Source organism: Neofelis nebulosa, chromosome 17 (assembly GCF_028018385.1).
Source record: "Neofelis nebulosa isolate mNeoNeb1 chromosome 17, mNeoNeb1.pri, whole genome shotgun sequence".
NCBI lineage: Eukaryota > Metazoa > Chordata > Mammalia > Carnivora > Felidae > Neofelis > Neofelis nebulosa.
Genome location: NC_080798.1, coordinates 20211810 through 20228797, shown reverse-complemented (window position 1 = coordinate 20228797; position 16988 = coordinate 20211810). Strand labels below are relative to the sequence as shown.

General features: G+C 58.3%; 1 protein-coding gene across 1 annotated transcript; it reads right to left on the bottom strand.

Annotated features, from left to right (window-relative positions):
• Window positions 1–375: 375 nt before the first annotated feature.
• SLC7A10 (solute carrier family 7 member 10) lies at window positions 376–16738 on the bottom strand. Its single transcript, XM_058707637.1, has 11 exons — window positions 16456–16738; window positions 6431–6635; window positions 4315–4466; window positions 3977–4102; window positions 3753–3906; window positions 2887–3010; window positions 2703–2806; window positions 2264–2360; window positions 1898–2047; window positions 1013–1190; window positions 376–772 (listed from the first exon to the last, which is right to left on the bottom strand). The coding sequence occupies exons 1-11, from the start codon at window positions 16736–16738 to the stop codon at window positions 642–644; spliced, it is 1704 nt and encodes a 567-aa protein (XP_058563620.1). The 3' UTR covers window positions 376–641.
• Between the last annotated feature and the right edge of the window lie 250 nt (window positions 16739–16988).

Genomic DNA, 16988 nt, shown 5'->3' with positions numbered 1-16988 from the left:
ACAGTGGCTAAATCCATCCCATCCTGCCGCAGGCTCTGTTTCCCCTGTAAATCAGGGTGAGGCCATGGGCTCTGAAGTCCTGTCAGTCACTCCACAGAGATTTATGGGGCCGGGGGAAAGGCAGTTCCAGCAGAAACGGTGGTTGAGCCTAGAGCTGGCGTTGCGGGTCCCGGGGAGGGGCGCACAAGGTGTTTCCCAACCCCGGTGTCCCTTTGGGTCAGGGCTGGCTCTGGACCCCACAAGGGAGAAAGGAAGTGCCTGGTTCAAGTGGCAGAGCCATAGGCCCCCTCCAGAGCCTGCTGGGGCACCTTCCTCAGCCAGCACCACACAAGCCCCACCGGGTCATGCCCACCAGGGACTCACCTAAGACAAGCACACCGCCCACCAGCCCTGTTTTATTCATAGACATTTCCAGGAAAGTGAGCAGGGCAGCACTGACAGGGAGCCCAGCCAATATCTCCAGGGCTCTCTCAGCACAGGACTCAAAGGAGTCAGATCTCTCTCTCTCTCTCTCTCTCTCTCTTTTTTTCAGGACAAAACAAAAAAACAAAAAACAAAAAAAACCCAACTTATTTTGCAAAAACACCTCCTCAATAAACAACATGTAAACAGAAACAGCTGCTTCAGGCTCCGCAAATGTCTCATTGCGTTTTCAAGGGCTTGTCCCTGGTGGGCAGTGGGGAGGGCTGGCACGGGCCATTTTCCTCTTCCTCAGGGGCTCCCTGGGGGTAGACCACAAAGCACAGCTCCTGGCCCCAGCGTGTCATGGATTCTGAGGACAGAGAGACAAACAAACAGATAGACCTTGGGATCCGACCCTGTGGGGCAGGGGTCCTCAGGGAGCCGCTCCCTTTGGGTGGATCCTGGACCCTAGGGCCACATCTTGGGGAGATGTCGGGTGGCGGTTGGACCCCCTGTTGTCACCGCAACTGCCGGGAGGTCCTGCTCCAGGGCGAGTCCCTAACAGGTCACATATCCGGCCCCGCCACCTTGGGGAGGCTGCCTGGCTCACCTGTGAGTCTGTGCACACACTTTGGTTTGCTTCTCCAGAACACTCCCAGGAAGAAAACAGGCACCCCCGTGAGGATGATGATGACGCCGACTCCACACACCATGGGCTCCGAGATGAAGCTGAAGACCAGCAGGAATGCCCAGAAAACCAAGTACGCGATGGGGACCAGGAGGTTCACCTGGGGGAGAGCGACGGGACTGCTAACGGAGGCGCAGGACCTTCCCTGGGCCCTCCTGCCCCACCACCCCGGCAGGGGTGGGGGGAGGGGGATCCCGAGGTGCCGCCCTTTTCTGGGAGCTGAGGCTTGAGGGTCCCCTGCTCTGGCAGCAGCCAAACATGCTAGAAACAAACTCATGGGATGGCCGTTTTGCCAAATGGTTGAGGGTTTGTCAAAGTTTCGGTGGCTCTGAGTTCCATGCAGTAACTATGTGTTGCTGGCTGCTTGCATTTGGCTGAAGGTCTCTCTCTCTCTCTCTCTCTCTCTCTCTCTCTCTCTCTCTCTCTCTCTCTCTCGGTGTTTCATGTTTTTTAGGCACTGAGCACTCCTCCAGCTCCAGGATTTATATGCAAACAGAATATTTGCATTTAGCTTGATTAAGGCTCTTCTGTCTTTGTGTGTGCTCATGGAATTCTGTGTCTTAGCCTCATTTTCCTGTCTGTAAACTGGGAGTATTCAAAGCAGCCACCTTGTGGGGCTGTGATGAAGGCTGAATATATCAGCATACTTAAAGCCCTGAGCAGGGTGCAGCATGTGGCCAAAGCCGGAATACCTAATGCTGTCATCACTCCCATCCCCACCCTGACCCCCACCCCACACCCCCATGCCCAATGAGTGAAGGGGTGGCTCTGACAGTGCCGGCCAGCCCATCCTCCCCCAGGCCTCACCTTGATGGGCCTGTGGAGCGCTGGCCGCCTCCAGCGCAAAACGAGAAGGCCCAGGATGGTGACACCGTAGCAGAGGTAGTTGATGAAGGACACGTAGTTGATGAGCGTGTACGTGTCTCCCACAAGCATGATGACCGCTGTGGCCCCGCACTGGGAGAGGACCGGGCTGAGGGTGGCCTCCCACCTGCCTCCGTCAGCCCTGTGGGCTGTCCTGGGCCTGCCGGCTCAGGCCAGGAGGTTGGTGAGCCCAGGCCCTCCCCACTCCCTCCGTGGGCTGCCCCCCAGGGCCAGTGGGAATCCCTGCCATTACCACACTGCTGGGTGGCCCCGGCTCCCCTCCCTGCCAGCCTTGGTCCCACAACTTACACAGACAAGGAGGGCAGGGATGGGTGTGCAGCGTCTGACATGGATCATGGCCAGCAGGCTGGGCAGGTGCCCCTCTCGGGCCCCAGAGAAGCACAGTCTGGGACAGAGATTGGTGGGGGCCATGAGCCCAGCCTTGGGCCCCCTACCAACCAGATCCCAGACCTCAGCTCCACACCTGAGGCCCCTCTTGAGCTGTCACCTCTGACCCCTGCTCTGGGTCCCAGCAGCCCCACTGGCCAGTTCTTCCCTGTCTAGCCCACCTCCCTTTCGCTTGCTGTAGCTGAGTTGGGATCACATCTGTTACTGGGGGGTTCACTGTCCCAGCTTCAGGTGGGACCCACCTGGCAGGATTTGACTTCCCCTGGCCCCCAGTACTGATCACACACACCAGGGGGACCTGCCTTGCCTCACCATGACCCCTCCCACCCAGTCCAGTCACCTGGAGGAGGTGAACAGGTAGCCATTGATCCCTCCAAAAGTAGAAAGTGCCACGGAGACGGGCATGACCCAAGAAAAGTAGCCCAGCAGCTTCTCCCCGAAGGTCTGAGTGGACACAGAAAAGAGATGGTGCGTGAGTCATGGCGGGACGGGCAGGAGCCGGGTACCAGTGGGACCCCACTCACCACGGCCACTGCGTTCGAGGCCAGCAGCTCCTGGGGGGACATGGCGGTGAAGTAGGCAACATTGGTGAAGGTGTACACAAAGGTCACCAGCGGGATGGAGATGACAATGGCACGAGGTAGGTTCCTGGGGGCAGTGGAGAAGTGTGTCAGCATCGGCCCTGGGGTGGGGGCTGGAAGATGGGGCCTAGGGACCCCAGCGAGGGAGGAGCTTTGAGTCTCCATCTCCTGGGTCTGCTGGTGGACTTGGGACAGATAAGGGGCAGCACTGCTGTCTCCCTGCCACCCCCCAGCCCCAGGGGCCATGGGCTGATGGGAGGAAGGGCAGATGGGGGAAGGGCCACATCAAACCTTGAGGGGCAGGTCTAATGTCAGGACATAAAGAGAAAAGTGAATACAGCCAAAATCAGCCTTGAAGATCCCCAAATCCCCCTGAGGCCCAGTCCCTAGACCTGGGGTCTCCTGGGACTCCCTATCAGCCCCAGCCCCCGCCCCAGCGCAAACTCCTCTCTGTTGTGACCCTGGGTGAGTATCGGATGAGCCATGGGCTTTATCAGTAGGGACCATGTTATGTGCACATGTGTAAGTTTTGGGCAAATGCAAATAGCTGGATCCATTTTCAGTGGGACAGTGATACTCAGTGTTTCTGAGGCCCGGCAAGGGGCGTGACTCACCCACAGCCATGCAGAGCAGGGCCAGGCTGGAACAGTGTCCCAGCTGTCTTTCCAGAGCCATCCCCGTGGGGCAGCAGCATGGTCAAGCAGGTGACCAGACTGAGCCATAGGTGGCAGCAGGTCCGTGCAGAGAGGCTGTCTCTCCCATCGCCGCACCCCTCCCCTTCCCAGGGCCCGGCTGGGTGTCCTACTCACTTTCGAGGGTCAACCAGCTCCTCAGTGACGTAGTTGAGGAAGTTCCAGCCACTGAAGGCAAAGGAGCCCTGGAGGAAGGCCAGGGCCAGGTGACCCACGGAGGGTGTCATCCAGAAGTCAAAGGCATTGCTGGGTGTCAGCTCCTCAAAGTGTCCTGGGGGGTCCACAGGTCAAGGGTCAGTGTCCTCTCCCCACCCTGGTGCACGGCCCCACCCAGGCCCTACCTTTGAAGATCTGGACGAAGCCCACGCCAATGATGAGGGACAGGGCCAGCAGCTTCCCACCGGTGAAGATGTCCTGGATGCGTGTGGCCCAGCGCACGCTGGAGCTGTTCACCCATGTCAGGAGCACTGAGAGGAAAGGAGAGTGGGTGGGTGGGCCTCAGCCGAGTCCAGCCCAGGCTGTAGGAGGGCAGCATCCCCTGTGGCAGCTGGGGTGCCAGAAGCCCACCCCTTGAGGCTGAGCTCACAGGGGGCTGGAGGCTGGAGGCACCCCCCCACGCCCCCGCAGTCCTCCCACACAGGGGCAGGGGGCATGGTGCGGCCCCAAGGTGGGCGCTCACTCAGGCAGGCCATAGAGAGTGCGCGGGAGGCAGCAGCTGGGGGGATGCAGTTGGGGAACACGGGCTGCAGCACGTAGTTAGAGAAGGTCATGGAGATGACAGCCAGGCTGGTTGGGTACATGATGAGGACCGCACTCCAGAGCAGCAGGAAGCTGGAATGAGTGAGGGCCTGCCTGGCACAGGCATCCCGCACCACCCCCCCTCCCCGCCACCTTGGCCGAGCAGGTGCAGGTGTGGGAGCAGGGCTGCACCCTGGGCCGTGGTACCCAAGGCTGGCACGGGCACTCAATGCCGGCTTCGGTCCAGGAAGGCAGGGCTGGCCCCGCTGGGGTCTCCACTCTATCAATGGACTGCTTCAACAGAGACAGCATTCAGCACAGTTAAACAGCTATGGGCTGCCCTTGGGCAGGTGTCCAAAAGGACTTGGGAACCAACCACCTTTCTAATGGCCATCTAGCCTCTGGTCACAGGCTGTTTTCCTGAGCCGGAGCTGTTCTGGAACCTTTAGTTACGGCTCCAGCTGGAGCTCTCAGCAGAGCCTATGGCTGCAGGTAGCTGGCTCTGAGCTGTGATCCCTGAGGGACCGGACCTTCCGAGGAGCTGTGGCTGGGGGTTGGGAACGATTTATGTCCCTTCTGCCCGAATCTCAGCACCGCAGGGTGCCCACATGGGAGCAGGGATTCTGCTCAGGCTATGAGGCCCAACCTATTCCGGGGGGGGGGGGGTCCTGCCTGCACTGAGGGGAGGGCCTGTCTCTGGGGATGCTCCTGGACCTTGAGGGTGGGGACTGCCTCATCCAGGGACACCACTGACCTCTGGACCACCATGCTCTGTAGATTCGTCTTGGTCCTCACCTTTACTCTGTGGCGTCTGCAACCCTAGAAGCTAGGTGCCCCTGGGGCAGGGTCTTGGGTCCTCCTCTCCCGCCCACCTTCTTCTGCTTTCTCAGGTCGCAGTTGCCTCCAAGAACCCTCTCCCCAGAGCAGAGAACTCATGGGCACACCCACAGGGGTGTGCACGCCCTGCCAGGGCCCCGTCTGCCACTACCCCATTAAAGGCTCTGGACCACATCCCTCAGGACCAAATTTTGCACACTTTAGCCTAGACTTTTCCTCTGGGATCCGGACAACTGCCCCGCAAGGCCTGACTACATCATCTCCCCGGATATGCCGCAGACCCCAGCAGCATGGCAGCCTTCCCCCAACCTCCCCCTCCCAGGAACTGCTGTCAATGGAGCCCACCAGTGGGAAAGCGGGTGTCACCTCTGCTGTACCCACCTCTCCCTCATGCCACACTGGCCACCGCGTCTTCTGCATTTAGGCTCCTACAAGGTTCTGGGATCTTCCTATGCCTTTATTCAGGCCCTCGGAATGGTTCAGCTGGACAACTACAATAGCTTTGACCCCCCCACCCTGCCCCCAGGCTCCCCCAGCGCCTCCAAGCCCCCACACCTACCATGGATCTGACCTGCCTCTGGCCACACCAGATAGTCGAGCACACCCTCCAAGCCTTGGTGCAAACGTGTTTTCCCTGGAAACCTTTTGAGGTGGTGCCACCCATTCCCTTAGCTGCCGGGCGCCCCCAGCACACCCTCAAAGCAAGGATCTAGGTCCTCATCAAGTGTAGAGGGGCTCTTTCCCTTCTGCACTGTGAACAAGTTGAAGGCAGGAATGGATCTTTTTCTCCCTGGTCCTCAGCACATAGTAGGTGCTCAGCTAATGCTTACTGGTGCATAAAGGAATGCTGGGGAGCTCCTCAAAGGAGAGCTCTTGGAGGGCATTGATAGGAGTTATCATGCCCCCTGTCCCCCACCACACACATATGGGTTTACTAAAATCTAGGCTGTCCTTGCCTTATTGCTAGCCTCACCCAGGTGCAGATTAGGCTTAAGGAAATATTTGAAAGGAAGCACAGAGAGGTCAGGGGGCCAGCCGGAGTGTCCTGCCCACCCTGGCCTTGGAAGGCTCCCCAACACCCCCACCTCCTTCCCTCCATCCACCCCATGATCTCCCTGAGATGTGAGAAAAAGAGGAAACCAAAGTCCAGGGCCCCACTGGCCATCCATTCCGGATTGTCATGCCCTCCCCCACTGACCCCACGGGTGCCCCAGACTCACCCAGCCAGGCCCCCGAAGATCTCGGTGACATAGGCATAGTCCCCGCCAGACTTAGGGATGGCGACTCCCAGCTCCGCGTAACAGAGGGAACCCAGGGCAGTGACGCCTCCACCCAGGACCCAGACGAAGAGGGCCAGACCCACAGAGCCCGAGTGCTCCAGGACCCCCTTGGGGGAGATGAAAATGCCCGAGCCGATGATGTTCCCTGGGGTCGGGAGAGATGGGGAGGCATCAGGTCTGGGGTCCCCTTAGCCCAGCCTTCTCCTCAGGCTTCCAGATGCTACAGTGAGGAAGGGAGCCTGGGCTGCTCCCTGGAGAAGGAGGAGGGGGAAGGTGAGCCTGGAGGCAAATGGATGCCACTGGGCACCTCAGACCTTGCAATCCCCACTCTGGGCTCATTATCCCCCCTTCTCCAGGCCCTGGCCTTGTCCTTGCAATTCAGGAGATGAGTCCTGTTCTGAGTTCCTCTGCACCCCCACCCCCACCCCATTTACTCCCACCAGGCGGGGAAGCACAGGCGAGGAAGTTCCATCACCCGAGTGGTGGCAGACTGGCAGCCTTCCTGTGCATCCTCACAGGGCCCAGGCTCAGCCCCTTGGCCCTGGCCGAAGCCTCCAGACTTGTCAGCCTCCAGCCACCTGCTCTCCTTCCAACCTGCTGGCTAGAGCTGGCCTCCTAAAGCAAGACCTTGACCATGGCACTGTCCTGCTACTTTCCCATTGGCCAAAGTCCAAACTCATGGAATAGCTCAGGGAGTGGCACCACCTCCACGAAGCCCTCCTTGACCATGCCAGTTTGGGGTCCTCCTCCCATGTCACAGTCCTGTCCTTCCCCAGACCTTGTCCCGTACTTTCTTTCTTTATCTTCTCTCTCCCCTTTCCTTAAAAGGGAACCTGCTTCCTGGGCTCGTCCCTGACCTAAGACCCAGACTGCGGACAAAGACTCTGAAGAGACCTTGTTTCCCGGCACTGTTAAAATGTGTCAGGTCCTGGGCAAGGGCCGGTGGGGTGACGGGGAAGAACTGGTGCACTTTCAGGACCGGGGGTTGGTCAGCAGCCATTGCTGAAGGAATCGGGTGGGCAAGGGCAGGCTGGCAGAGACCCGGCCAGCCTGGGGTCTGGACACAGACCGCCTCTCCCTTGAGACAGCCTACTGGTTGCAAAGAGGAGTTGCTGCTCTAATCCCAGGGGAAAGCCCAGCTGGCGCTCAGGTCACCTTTCCAGATCCATCTATACAAGAGGTTATCGTAAGGATTCGGCAAGGAATCTAGGAAGCCCTCTGCTCACTTACAGCTGTATCCAGATGTACCTAGCATTTTTGGCGTGGTTCTGTGTACTCTCTGCAGCCATACCTGCTTGGGTTCACCTCCAACTCCCGGTGTGTAGTAAGAGTTCAATACACAGCTGTTGAGTAAACTAATGGATGAGTGAAAGGCCTGATGTCCAAAGTGGCACCAATACCTTGGCACGAAAGACTGATTTTCTCATCTGTGAAGTGGGGCAGCTTTCTCTACTCGACTCTCCTGGAAGAGGGGGGGAGTGGCCAGCTTCTGAGGCTCAGAGGCCAGTGGAATCTGCCTTGGTCATGGAAGCCCTCCCTGCCCTTGGGGATGACTCTGAGTCTTGCGGAGTGTGGTGGGTGTCAGGGGGTGCTCTGTTGATTCATGGTGTCTGGGAACGCTCAATCAAAATGCTCAGAGGGCCAAGCTGTGGTCTGCAGAGCAGGTTCTCAGGATGAACAAGGCTCTGAATACCCACTGAGCTGTGAGCTCCCTGGCAGTTAGGGCAAAAAGGGCAATGATCTGGGTGACCTGGGTCTCACCATCTGTGCAAATAAATTAGGTCACATCACTGGTGATTTGCACAAGGGCCTGCCCAAGAGGAAATAATCCCAGAATGCGCAGGCCACAAGAATAAAAAAGCAACCCTGCTAGGAGCTGGGGCTCAGCCCCTCAACAGGATCACCCCCACCTGCCAGGTCCTGTGGGACAGTGCACACCCATCAGGGCAGAGCCTGCCTGTTCCACCTGCCAGGCCCACAGGCGGGTCTGGCCAAGGACACAGCTGTGGCCACCAATCTGCATGCATTCCTTGTCCACGGTGCTACCCCCCACCCCGCCCCCGGCCGACACAGATTTCCAGTCTGGACGGCCACGGTGCCCCACTTGGTTTTCCAGTCACATCCCAGGAGCCCTAAATACATCCAGATAAGGACGAAAGAATTCCTGTCCCCCAGCCCCCAGAGGTAAGCTGTGCCCTCAGCCAGCTTCCAGGGGGAGAGGAGCCGCCTCCTTTATCTACCCGGGGGGCCTGGGGCCTGTGTCAGCTTTCTAAAGGGTCTTTGAGTTCGCTCTATCCGGCAGCAGGGCCTCTGTTCTCAGGACCTGGTGGAGTGGGATTTGCCAAAAGCCAGTGAGGTTGGAAGCCAGCGGGGGCTGGGTGGCCTTGGAAGGAGCTGGGTGCATTCAGGCTGGGGACATCCAGGGACCCGAGCAACCCAGCCCATGGGGACCCCAGCGCTCTATACAGTTCAGCACAGTAGGGCCTCATGGGCATAGCCCTTGGGAAGCTACACCTGGCATCTTGTCCTCTAAAGCTGGGGTCTGAAAAGGGACACATCACTAGCCTGTGCTCAGGAGTGGGAGACTCCAATGCTGGCCCTGGGGGATGGGCCAGGGGATCATTTTGTTTGGACACATGGCCTCAGCCTACAGTGCAGGACTTCTCCCCACATGGCTCAGCGGAACACGTGTGTCAGCTGGTGCCTCTGAGGTCTTTGCGGGCTTCTCCCTGTGGGCCTGGACAACCTCTAGCACCTTCCCCCGGGTTTGTGCTGGAAGGTGGCAGAAAACCCACTGAAGTCCACTGGCTGCTCTGGGCACCACGTGGGCTGGGTGGGGCTCTGCAAGGATCCACAGGGGCTGTGGGCTTGGGTGGGCGGTAGAGGGCAAGGAGGAGGACGCCGGGGGCAGGGGTGGGGCCTCCAGCATCTGAATGATTCCAGGAGGCGTGGCGAAGGGACCACAGAGCTGTGAGGGATATGGCAGGGGTGCCTGCCCAGCCCTCCCAGTGGTGGTGGGTTCAGGCCTCCCTTCTCAGCCCTCGTGTTCAGGCCCAGCAGGATCAGCTTTGCTGGACTCAGGACACAGTAGTGGACAAGGCCAGACCTTGGGGAAGCCTGCTCTGGAGAAAGAGGCGGAGGGGCAGGAAGCGGGGAGCATGGGCTGGGCAGGGAGAGACTACCATGCGCCTGGTCAGATGTCTGCTGACAGTGGGCTGGAGAAATGCAGGTTCCAGGGTCTCCACATTCCTACCCACCCAGTGGGTCCTCGCAGGGCCACAGCGCCAGCACAGGTGGGTGAGGATGTGAGTCCCCCACCAGGAAGCCCCCCTTCAGTCTCCTCCCGCCCCTCTTCCCTCAGCCCACACCGGGTGGCTTTTATCACATTAAGATGTTTGGCCTGATGGGGCTTACTCGGCTCCGTGGAGGAACGAAGAAAGGGCCATTGTTCTTCTGGCTGTTGCGGTGCGCGCTGACCTATTTTTGGGAGGCAGTGGCCGACCGTGGAGGTCGCAAGGGTGGACGGTGGAGGTCATGTTGGTGGAAAGAGCCAACTGCCCTCGGTGCGTGTGGGTGGAAGGTGCAGAGTCTGATTTGGGGAGGGGGACAGGGAGGTCCCATCAGGCCAGGCTGCTGGCACCACCCCTCATCCCTAGAAACACTTTCAGCAGTCAGCTGTGTGACCTCAGGCCAGTGCTGCCCTTCTGGGCCTCAGTTTCCCCTTTCACCAGGTCAGGCCACTGAGCTAGTGGGCAGCAGAGGGCTGGCTCAACCCAGACTTTGGCAGAGGTGTTGCTGGGCAGGGTGGACACATCCCGCACATTTGCAAAGGCCTAAGGAAACACAGTCTGCTCGGGGGCCATGTCCCTCACTGTGTCAGGTGTCTCCTCAGCTCGCTAGTTTCCCAGAAGCTGCAGGAAGCCCTCCCTGACCTTCCACTTTGGCCCCTATAACCTGGATCCTGCTCTACTCCCATGGTACATGGAGGATGGCCAGGAAGTGATTATTGGCTACCCTGCATGGGTCCTGAGTTCCCAGAGGGTAGGGTCTGTGATGAGAAGCCTCAGCCCCTCAAAAGGACAAAGAACCCACAGGGCCTAGGTCATCTTACATACGCCTTGCCTTTCTGTGCCTCTTTTAGCGAGCAGGCTGACAATGGGGGGTTCTTCCTGTCACACTGGCCTGCTGGCCTGACAGAGAACAGCTCTGGGGCTCCTGGGCCTGATCAGGGGCTGGCCATAGGCCAGACCTCCTTCCCTTGCTCTGGGCAACGAGTCTCAGCACCTCCCCGTTAGGATATGACCCATGAGGCCTCTGGGAAAGAGTTCCAAATTCCCTTCAGTAGGTCCCTGAGGCCACAGGCAGAGGCACTAATTGAGAATCCCCAGATCTGGGTTCGAATCCCAGATCCCTCTTGGTGGGGGGCTGTGGACAAGATACATCACCTCTCCAACCCTTCTTGGCTACAAAGTGGGAAGAAAAGGCAGCAATGCAGGGATGCCCCCACGCTGCTTCGCACATCAGAGGCCCCAGGAAGTGCTTATGGATCTCACTACTGTCATCAACCTTGAAGATACCCTGGGCCACCCAATCTGGCTTTTGGAGACCTGATCCCCATGGGACCTCTGTATGCTGGAGTCCGTAGCCAGAGCTCTGCTTTAGGGACCCTGCTGTCCCCCTGGGTGAAGCCCGTGACTCCAAACACATGAATGTCCTTAATGAGCATGTGTCAGGCATCCCTCTGAAGAGACAGAAGTGCCCATTGAGGTTCTTGGCAGAACTCCAGGGAGGTGAGTGGGGATGCCTCCAGGACATGTCTGGAATTGCCAAATGACTGGCGTGTACTTCCGGCCTAACCCACTTTCCTTTTAAGAGAGGGATGAGCAGAAGTGTGGAGCTCTCTCTGCCTGGCTCAGCCCAGCCCAACCCCACCTAAGAAGCCTCGCCTGTGCCCCATCTCCAGGCTGAGTCAAGGTCACCGATGAGCTCCACAACGCTGGATCCAGTCATGCACCCGCAAACCGCATCTTACCTGCCTCATCAGTGGCATCTGGCAAGTTAACCCCTTCCTCCAGCCTCAGCCTCCCGGCCCTCCTCCCACCTTGCTGGCTGCTCCTTCTGGACTCCTCTGATGGTCCTTCTCTTTCCTGACTTCCAGATTTTGAGTGCCTGTGGCTCAGCCCCGGGGCCTTGGCCCCTTTCCTTCCACACCCCCTCCCTTGGAGACCTCATCCAGTCCCCTAGCTTCTGTTGGCAACTCCCACATTTATATGCCTACCATGGACCTCTTCCCTAAACGAAACCCACATATCCAACTAATTACTCTACAAATAGGCATCTCAAATTTCCCATGGTCAAAATGAGATTCTGGACTTCCAACCCCTTTCCCTCAAGAACCTACTTCCCTCACAGTCTTTCCAGATCAGTACATCGCAAACCTGGCTCCCAAAGGCTCAGGCCCGAACCTGATATCACCCTTGACTCTTCTCCTTCACCCACACCTCATATCTAGTTCATCCCAAATCCTTTGGTTCCACCTTCCAAACACATCCAGAACTGAACCTCCACTCAGCACCTCATTGCCACCACCCTGCTCTGAGCCACCACTATCTCTTTGGGTGACTCAGTACCCTCCTGACCAGGTTTCCTGCTTCTATCCCTGCTGCCCACAGCTTCTCCATAGTGAGCCCCATCTCATTCCATCCCATCCCACCCATCCTATCCCACCCCATATCCTATCCCATCCATCCCATCTCTTCCCATCCTCTCCCATATCCTACCCCATCCATCCCATCCCATCCCATCCATCCCACCTCATCTAATCCATCCCATTCCATCCACCCCATCCCCTCCCATCCATCCAATCCCATCCCATATCCAATCACATCTCATCCCATATCTTACCCCATCCATCCCATCCCATCCATCTCATCCCATTCCATCCTTTCCCATCCCATATCCTACTCCATCCATCCTATCCCATCCCACCCCATGTCATCTCATCCCATCCTGTCTTATCCCATCCCTCGTCTGCTCAAAGCCCTCTCCTGTCTCACAAAGAGAAAAAGGCAAAGTTCTCACTGTAGCCAGGAAGGCCCACACAAATTGGGCCCCTCCCACTCCTGACTCAGCTCCTACCTACAATCTTCCCCACCCCCTGTCTTAATTTTGTCACCTTAGCACTTATCATTATCCCATTGGCCGAACATTCAGTTTGTTTATCATTTGCTCTTTCTCTCCCATGCTCGAATGTCAGCTCCAAGAGGACAGGGCTTTTGTCTGTCCTATTCCCTGTTGTATCTCCAGCACCCAGAACAGTGTCTGGCATTGTTCTGTACCTAGATGAATGAGTGTGTCCAGTGCTGGCAGCCCCCCACCCCCCATGTAGCTTGAGCTGACTTGACCCCCAATGGTGTCCCGAGCACCAAGGGCATCTGATCTGGGCTGGTTGCAGCCTCAGTCTGTTTCCTCATCTGTAAATCAGGGGTATGAGACACAGACAAGCTCTTGTGTGGCTTTATGTCTCTTCAGGGTCCCTATGAGGAGGTGCTGGGCTTTTGCAGAGGGCCATCCTCTGAGCATACCAGCCACCACCAGCCCTGGGGACAACAGAAACGGGCCTGGTCATGGTTGGATGAGCAGGAGATGGGGTTCATGAAGCAGGCCTCTGAGTCCCTGAACACTCCTGAGCCTGACACACAAACACGAGCATGGGCTGGATACCCGAGTCCAAGGGAGAGAGTGGAGGACAAAAAAGCCTGGTGAGCACACCCAAAGTGATTCCCACTCTGCTGGACCTGGGCATGCCCATTCCTTGGGTGTGGATTGGGAGAGGCAGCTGGCCAAGGTTCTTGAGTCAGGACAAGAGATTTTGTACATACAGTCCTGGGTGGGAGTGGGGAGTCCCGGGAGATTCCTTTGTCCATTTGTTCATCCATCCACCCATCCATCCATCCATCCATCCATCCATCATAAAGTGGGGGACTCGGGTAAATCCTCGGTAAATCCCAACCTTCTTCCATCAAGGGCTCTGAATCTGGCTCCAGTTTTGCCCAGCACCAGAACAGTATGAAGAAGGGCACTGGATTAGAAGATTGGGTCCAAATCTGGTTTCAAGTCCCAAGTCTACTGCCTGCAGAAGTGTCATTTAACTTCCAACCCCAGTTTCTACATCTGTAGAATGGGTATAAACACTTTCATCTTGCAAGGTGGGCATGAGAATCAAGTGAGATAAAGGGGGAACACGATTTCATGATGTAGTAAGGGGTGTTTTTCAGGCTAGGCATTAGACATGGTGGTGTCTTACATAGCCCCTGCTCCACTGGCTCACTTTCCCCCAGGCTGGCCTGTTCCCCTCCAGGTGTGCTTGCTGGGGCCAGGAGGTGCTGTTCTAAACACACTTCAGGCAGAGTCTGACTCCAGCCCAGAGCCCTTCCATATCATTCCATTCCCGAAAGCTCCCACTCCTCAGCCTAGGACAGGGCAGAGGGTACAAGGAACGAGAATTATAGGATCTTCTGGAAGGGGCTATTTGAAGTCTTCGAGATAACAAGTGCAGGATCTGGTAACAAGAAAGACTGTGGAGTAGAATATAAAGGCCTCAAGACTTTTAAAGCTAAAATATGACACTCTGGGGGCGCCTGGGTGGCTCAGTCGGTTAAGCGTCCGACTTCGGCTCAGGTCACGATCTCACGGTCCGTGAGTTCGAGCCCGCGTCGGGCTCTGGGCTGATGGCTCAGAGCCTGGAGCCTGCTTCCGATTCTGTGTCTCCCTCTCTCTCTGCCCCTCCCCCGTTCGTGCTCTGTCTCCCTCTGTCTCAAAAATAAATAAACGTTAAAAAAAAATTAAAAAAAAAAAAAATAATAAAACATGACACTCTGGAGACATTTTTCACTTTGACCAGGTGGCCCAGGGCAGGAAGGTGGGATCAGATGTGTGAGATAGATAGACTCCACAGAACAGCATGGGGAGGGGGAGAGGGTGGGGTCCCCAGGGCATCAAGTGGGAAGAGCAGTGCAGACCCTGCCTCAGCCACAGAGGCCTCCTCCCTCATGTCCCATCCCCTTCTGGTTCACACCCATTCTCTCCTCGTCCGCCTCCTGCCTTCTGGGACCCTTCACAGCTCCCCAAGCAGGGTCGTTGGACCACCAATAAGTGTCGCAGGTGGGGGTCAGGTCTTCTGGGTTCTCCTCCCGAGTCGGCCACCCTTGGCCAAGTCACCTCTTACCCCAGCTCAGTCTTCAAGGCCTGGAGACCAAGGGGGCAGTGGACCTGGAACAGTGGGAATGGACTGAAACGGGGCGGGGCGGGGCGGGCACCACAAGGGCAGAGCTGGGATGCACGGGGCTATTCTTACGGGGACCGTCCTGCAGAAGACATGTGACGGTGGAGGAGGCCTCCTCTGGTCCCACCGCCACCGCCAGGGTCCTCTTTCGAGGAGAGAGGAGCCAGTGGCCTCCACCTGCCCTGAAGCAGATAGGGTGCGGGAGGAGGCAGAGTAGGAATACAGCTCACGGATGCCTGCTTAGCTGAGGTAGCCCAGGAAGAGCCGTGTCGCGCCCTGCACCTTCCTGGCACTGTAGCTGGCTCCAGACACGGCCAGCCTCTTGACTCCATCATGTGTGGGCCAGGCAAGACTCTAACCAGTATCCCGGCCAAATCCTTGGGACCAACACTTCCTCCCAGCAGCAGACAGTCAGGCAGGGACGTCCTAGGGCAATGAGGTCACAGGAGCGGCTCCTGGAAGATTCCATTCCAGGGGGAAGGGGGTGAGATGGGGGAGCTACCTGGACAGGGGTTGCGTTCTGGGGCAACCTTCTGCGTGAGCGTGGGGATGGCCACGAACCAGATCCCAGCCCCAGTTCAGGAGCTCCCAGTGTGGGGGCAGCAGAAGAGGAGGTGAAGACTCCAGTCTGCCCTTCTGAGCCTCCAACTTTCTTCATCTTCAGGGGTCTGAGGATGGGTGGTGGGCAGGGGGGTACACAAGGCCTCCCTGGCTGGCGAGGGGGAGATCTGGCAGGCAGGATGAGAGCAGTCAAGACCCCCGTCATTCATCCCCCCACTCTGTCTCCTGGAACACAGGGGATGGAACAGACTACTCCCAGGAGGGTCTCTGAGGCACTTGGTGTGGACACGGACACAGGTCTAGGTTACCTAGTTCCTGAGGAGTCAGTGTTCATGACTTGGGCCCTGTCCCCTGAGCCCTCTGCTGATCCAGAAGTCCCCATATGGGGGCAAGACACACGGACCCATTCTCAGGTGGGAAAGATGAGCCCAGAGGATGTGAGTGCCTGTTGGGATCCCTGCCCAGGAAGCAGGTGGCTTTTCTGCAGGCTTGGTATGCCCACCCCATCACTGGCCTTCCCAGTCACTGACTCTCCCCAGGGTCCTGCCACCAAACTCTGCAATAATTACATACTCTGAACCTATTTCCCCACTGGGCTGGCTCTACCTGTCCAGTCTATGCACAGGGCATCCTGCTTTTGAATAAATCACCCACACTGTATGGCACCTGGGTCCCACACACAGTAGGGGCTCAGCTTGAGCCACAGCCCAGAACTTGGGGCCTTAACCTGGGTCAACCTATCCAGTCCCGGTACTTACAAGGCTCCTGCACTCAAGGCAGGATTACAGTCACCTCCATTTCATAGATGAGAAAACTGAGGGCAATTCCCCTTGCCGAAACCACAGTAAATTAAAGGCAGGAGGGGGATTCCCAGGGGTGGATGGGACCTGTACCTCTCTCAGGTGCAAACATTTGGGGCTCCAGGAGAGGTGGGAACAAGAAGTCTTACTGCCACCGTGTGAGGGGTGACACCACAGGTGCTCTGGGCATCTCCTCACGCGTCCCACGGTCGCAGATCATAGGGGCGCCGGGAGCGGGGTGCTCCTTGTTTCGGGCGGCAGTGCGCCCCAAGCCTTTGGCCCTGCCACGCCAGGCACCCGCCCGCCCGGGCCCCGCTCACCGATGATGATGGTGCAGGCGCTCACCAGCCCGATCTCCTTCTTGAGCGCCACCCGCTCCGAGGCGCCGGGGCCCGGGCCCGGGCCGGGGGAGGGCGAGGGTGCAGGGCCGGGGTTCCCGCGCCCGCTCGGCTGCTGCGTGTGGCCGGCCATGTCGCTGTCCCGCCGCGTCCCCGCTCCCCGCGCTGCCCAGTGTGTCCGACCGGCCGCCAGTCCGTCGGTCCGTCCGTCTGTCCGTGCGCTCGCGGCCTTCGCAGCCCGGACAGCGCCCACAGGCGGGCGCATGCGCTGGCGCGGGGCCCGGGCCCTGGGCCCCCGGCTGCGAGGGCCAGGGAGGGGCGGAAGGAGGACCGGTCGGCAGCCCCCTCCCCCACCTTCCTTAAAGGGAACTGCCCCCACCCCCCTGCCTGGGAAGGAAGGAGAGGACTTGGAGCAGACCTGGGAAGAACTTTCCAGTTGAACGAAGGAAGAGGCCCTCCCACTGCCGGAGTTACATCCAGTCGTGGGGTGAGAGTGGGGGAGCAGAGCTCAAAGG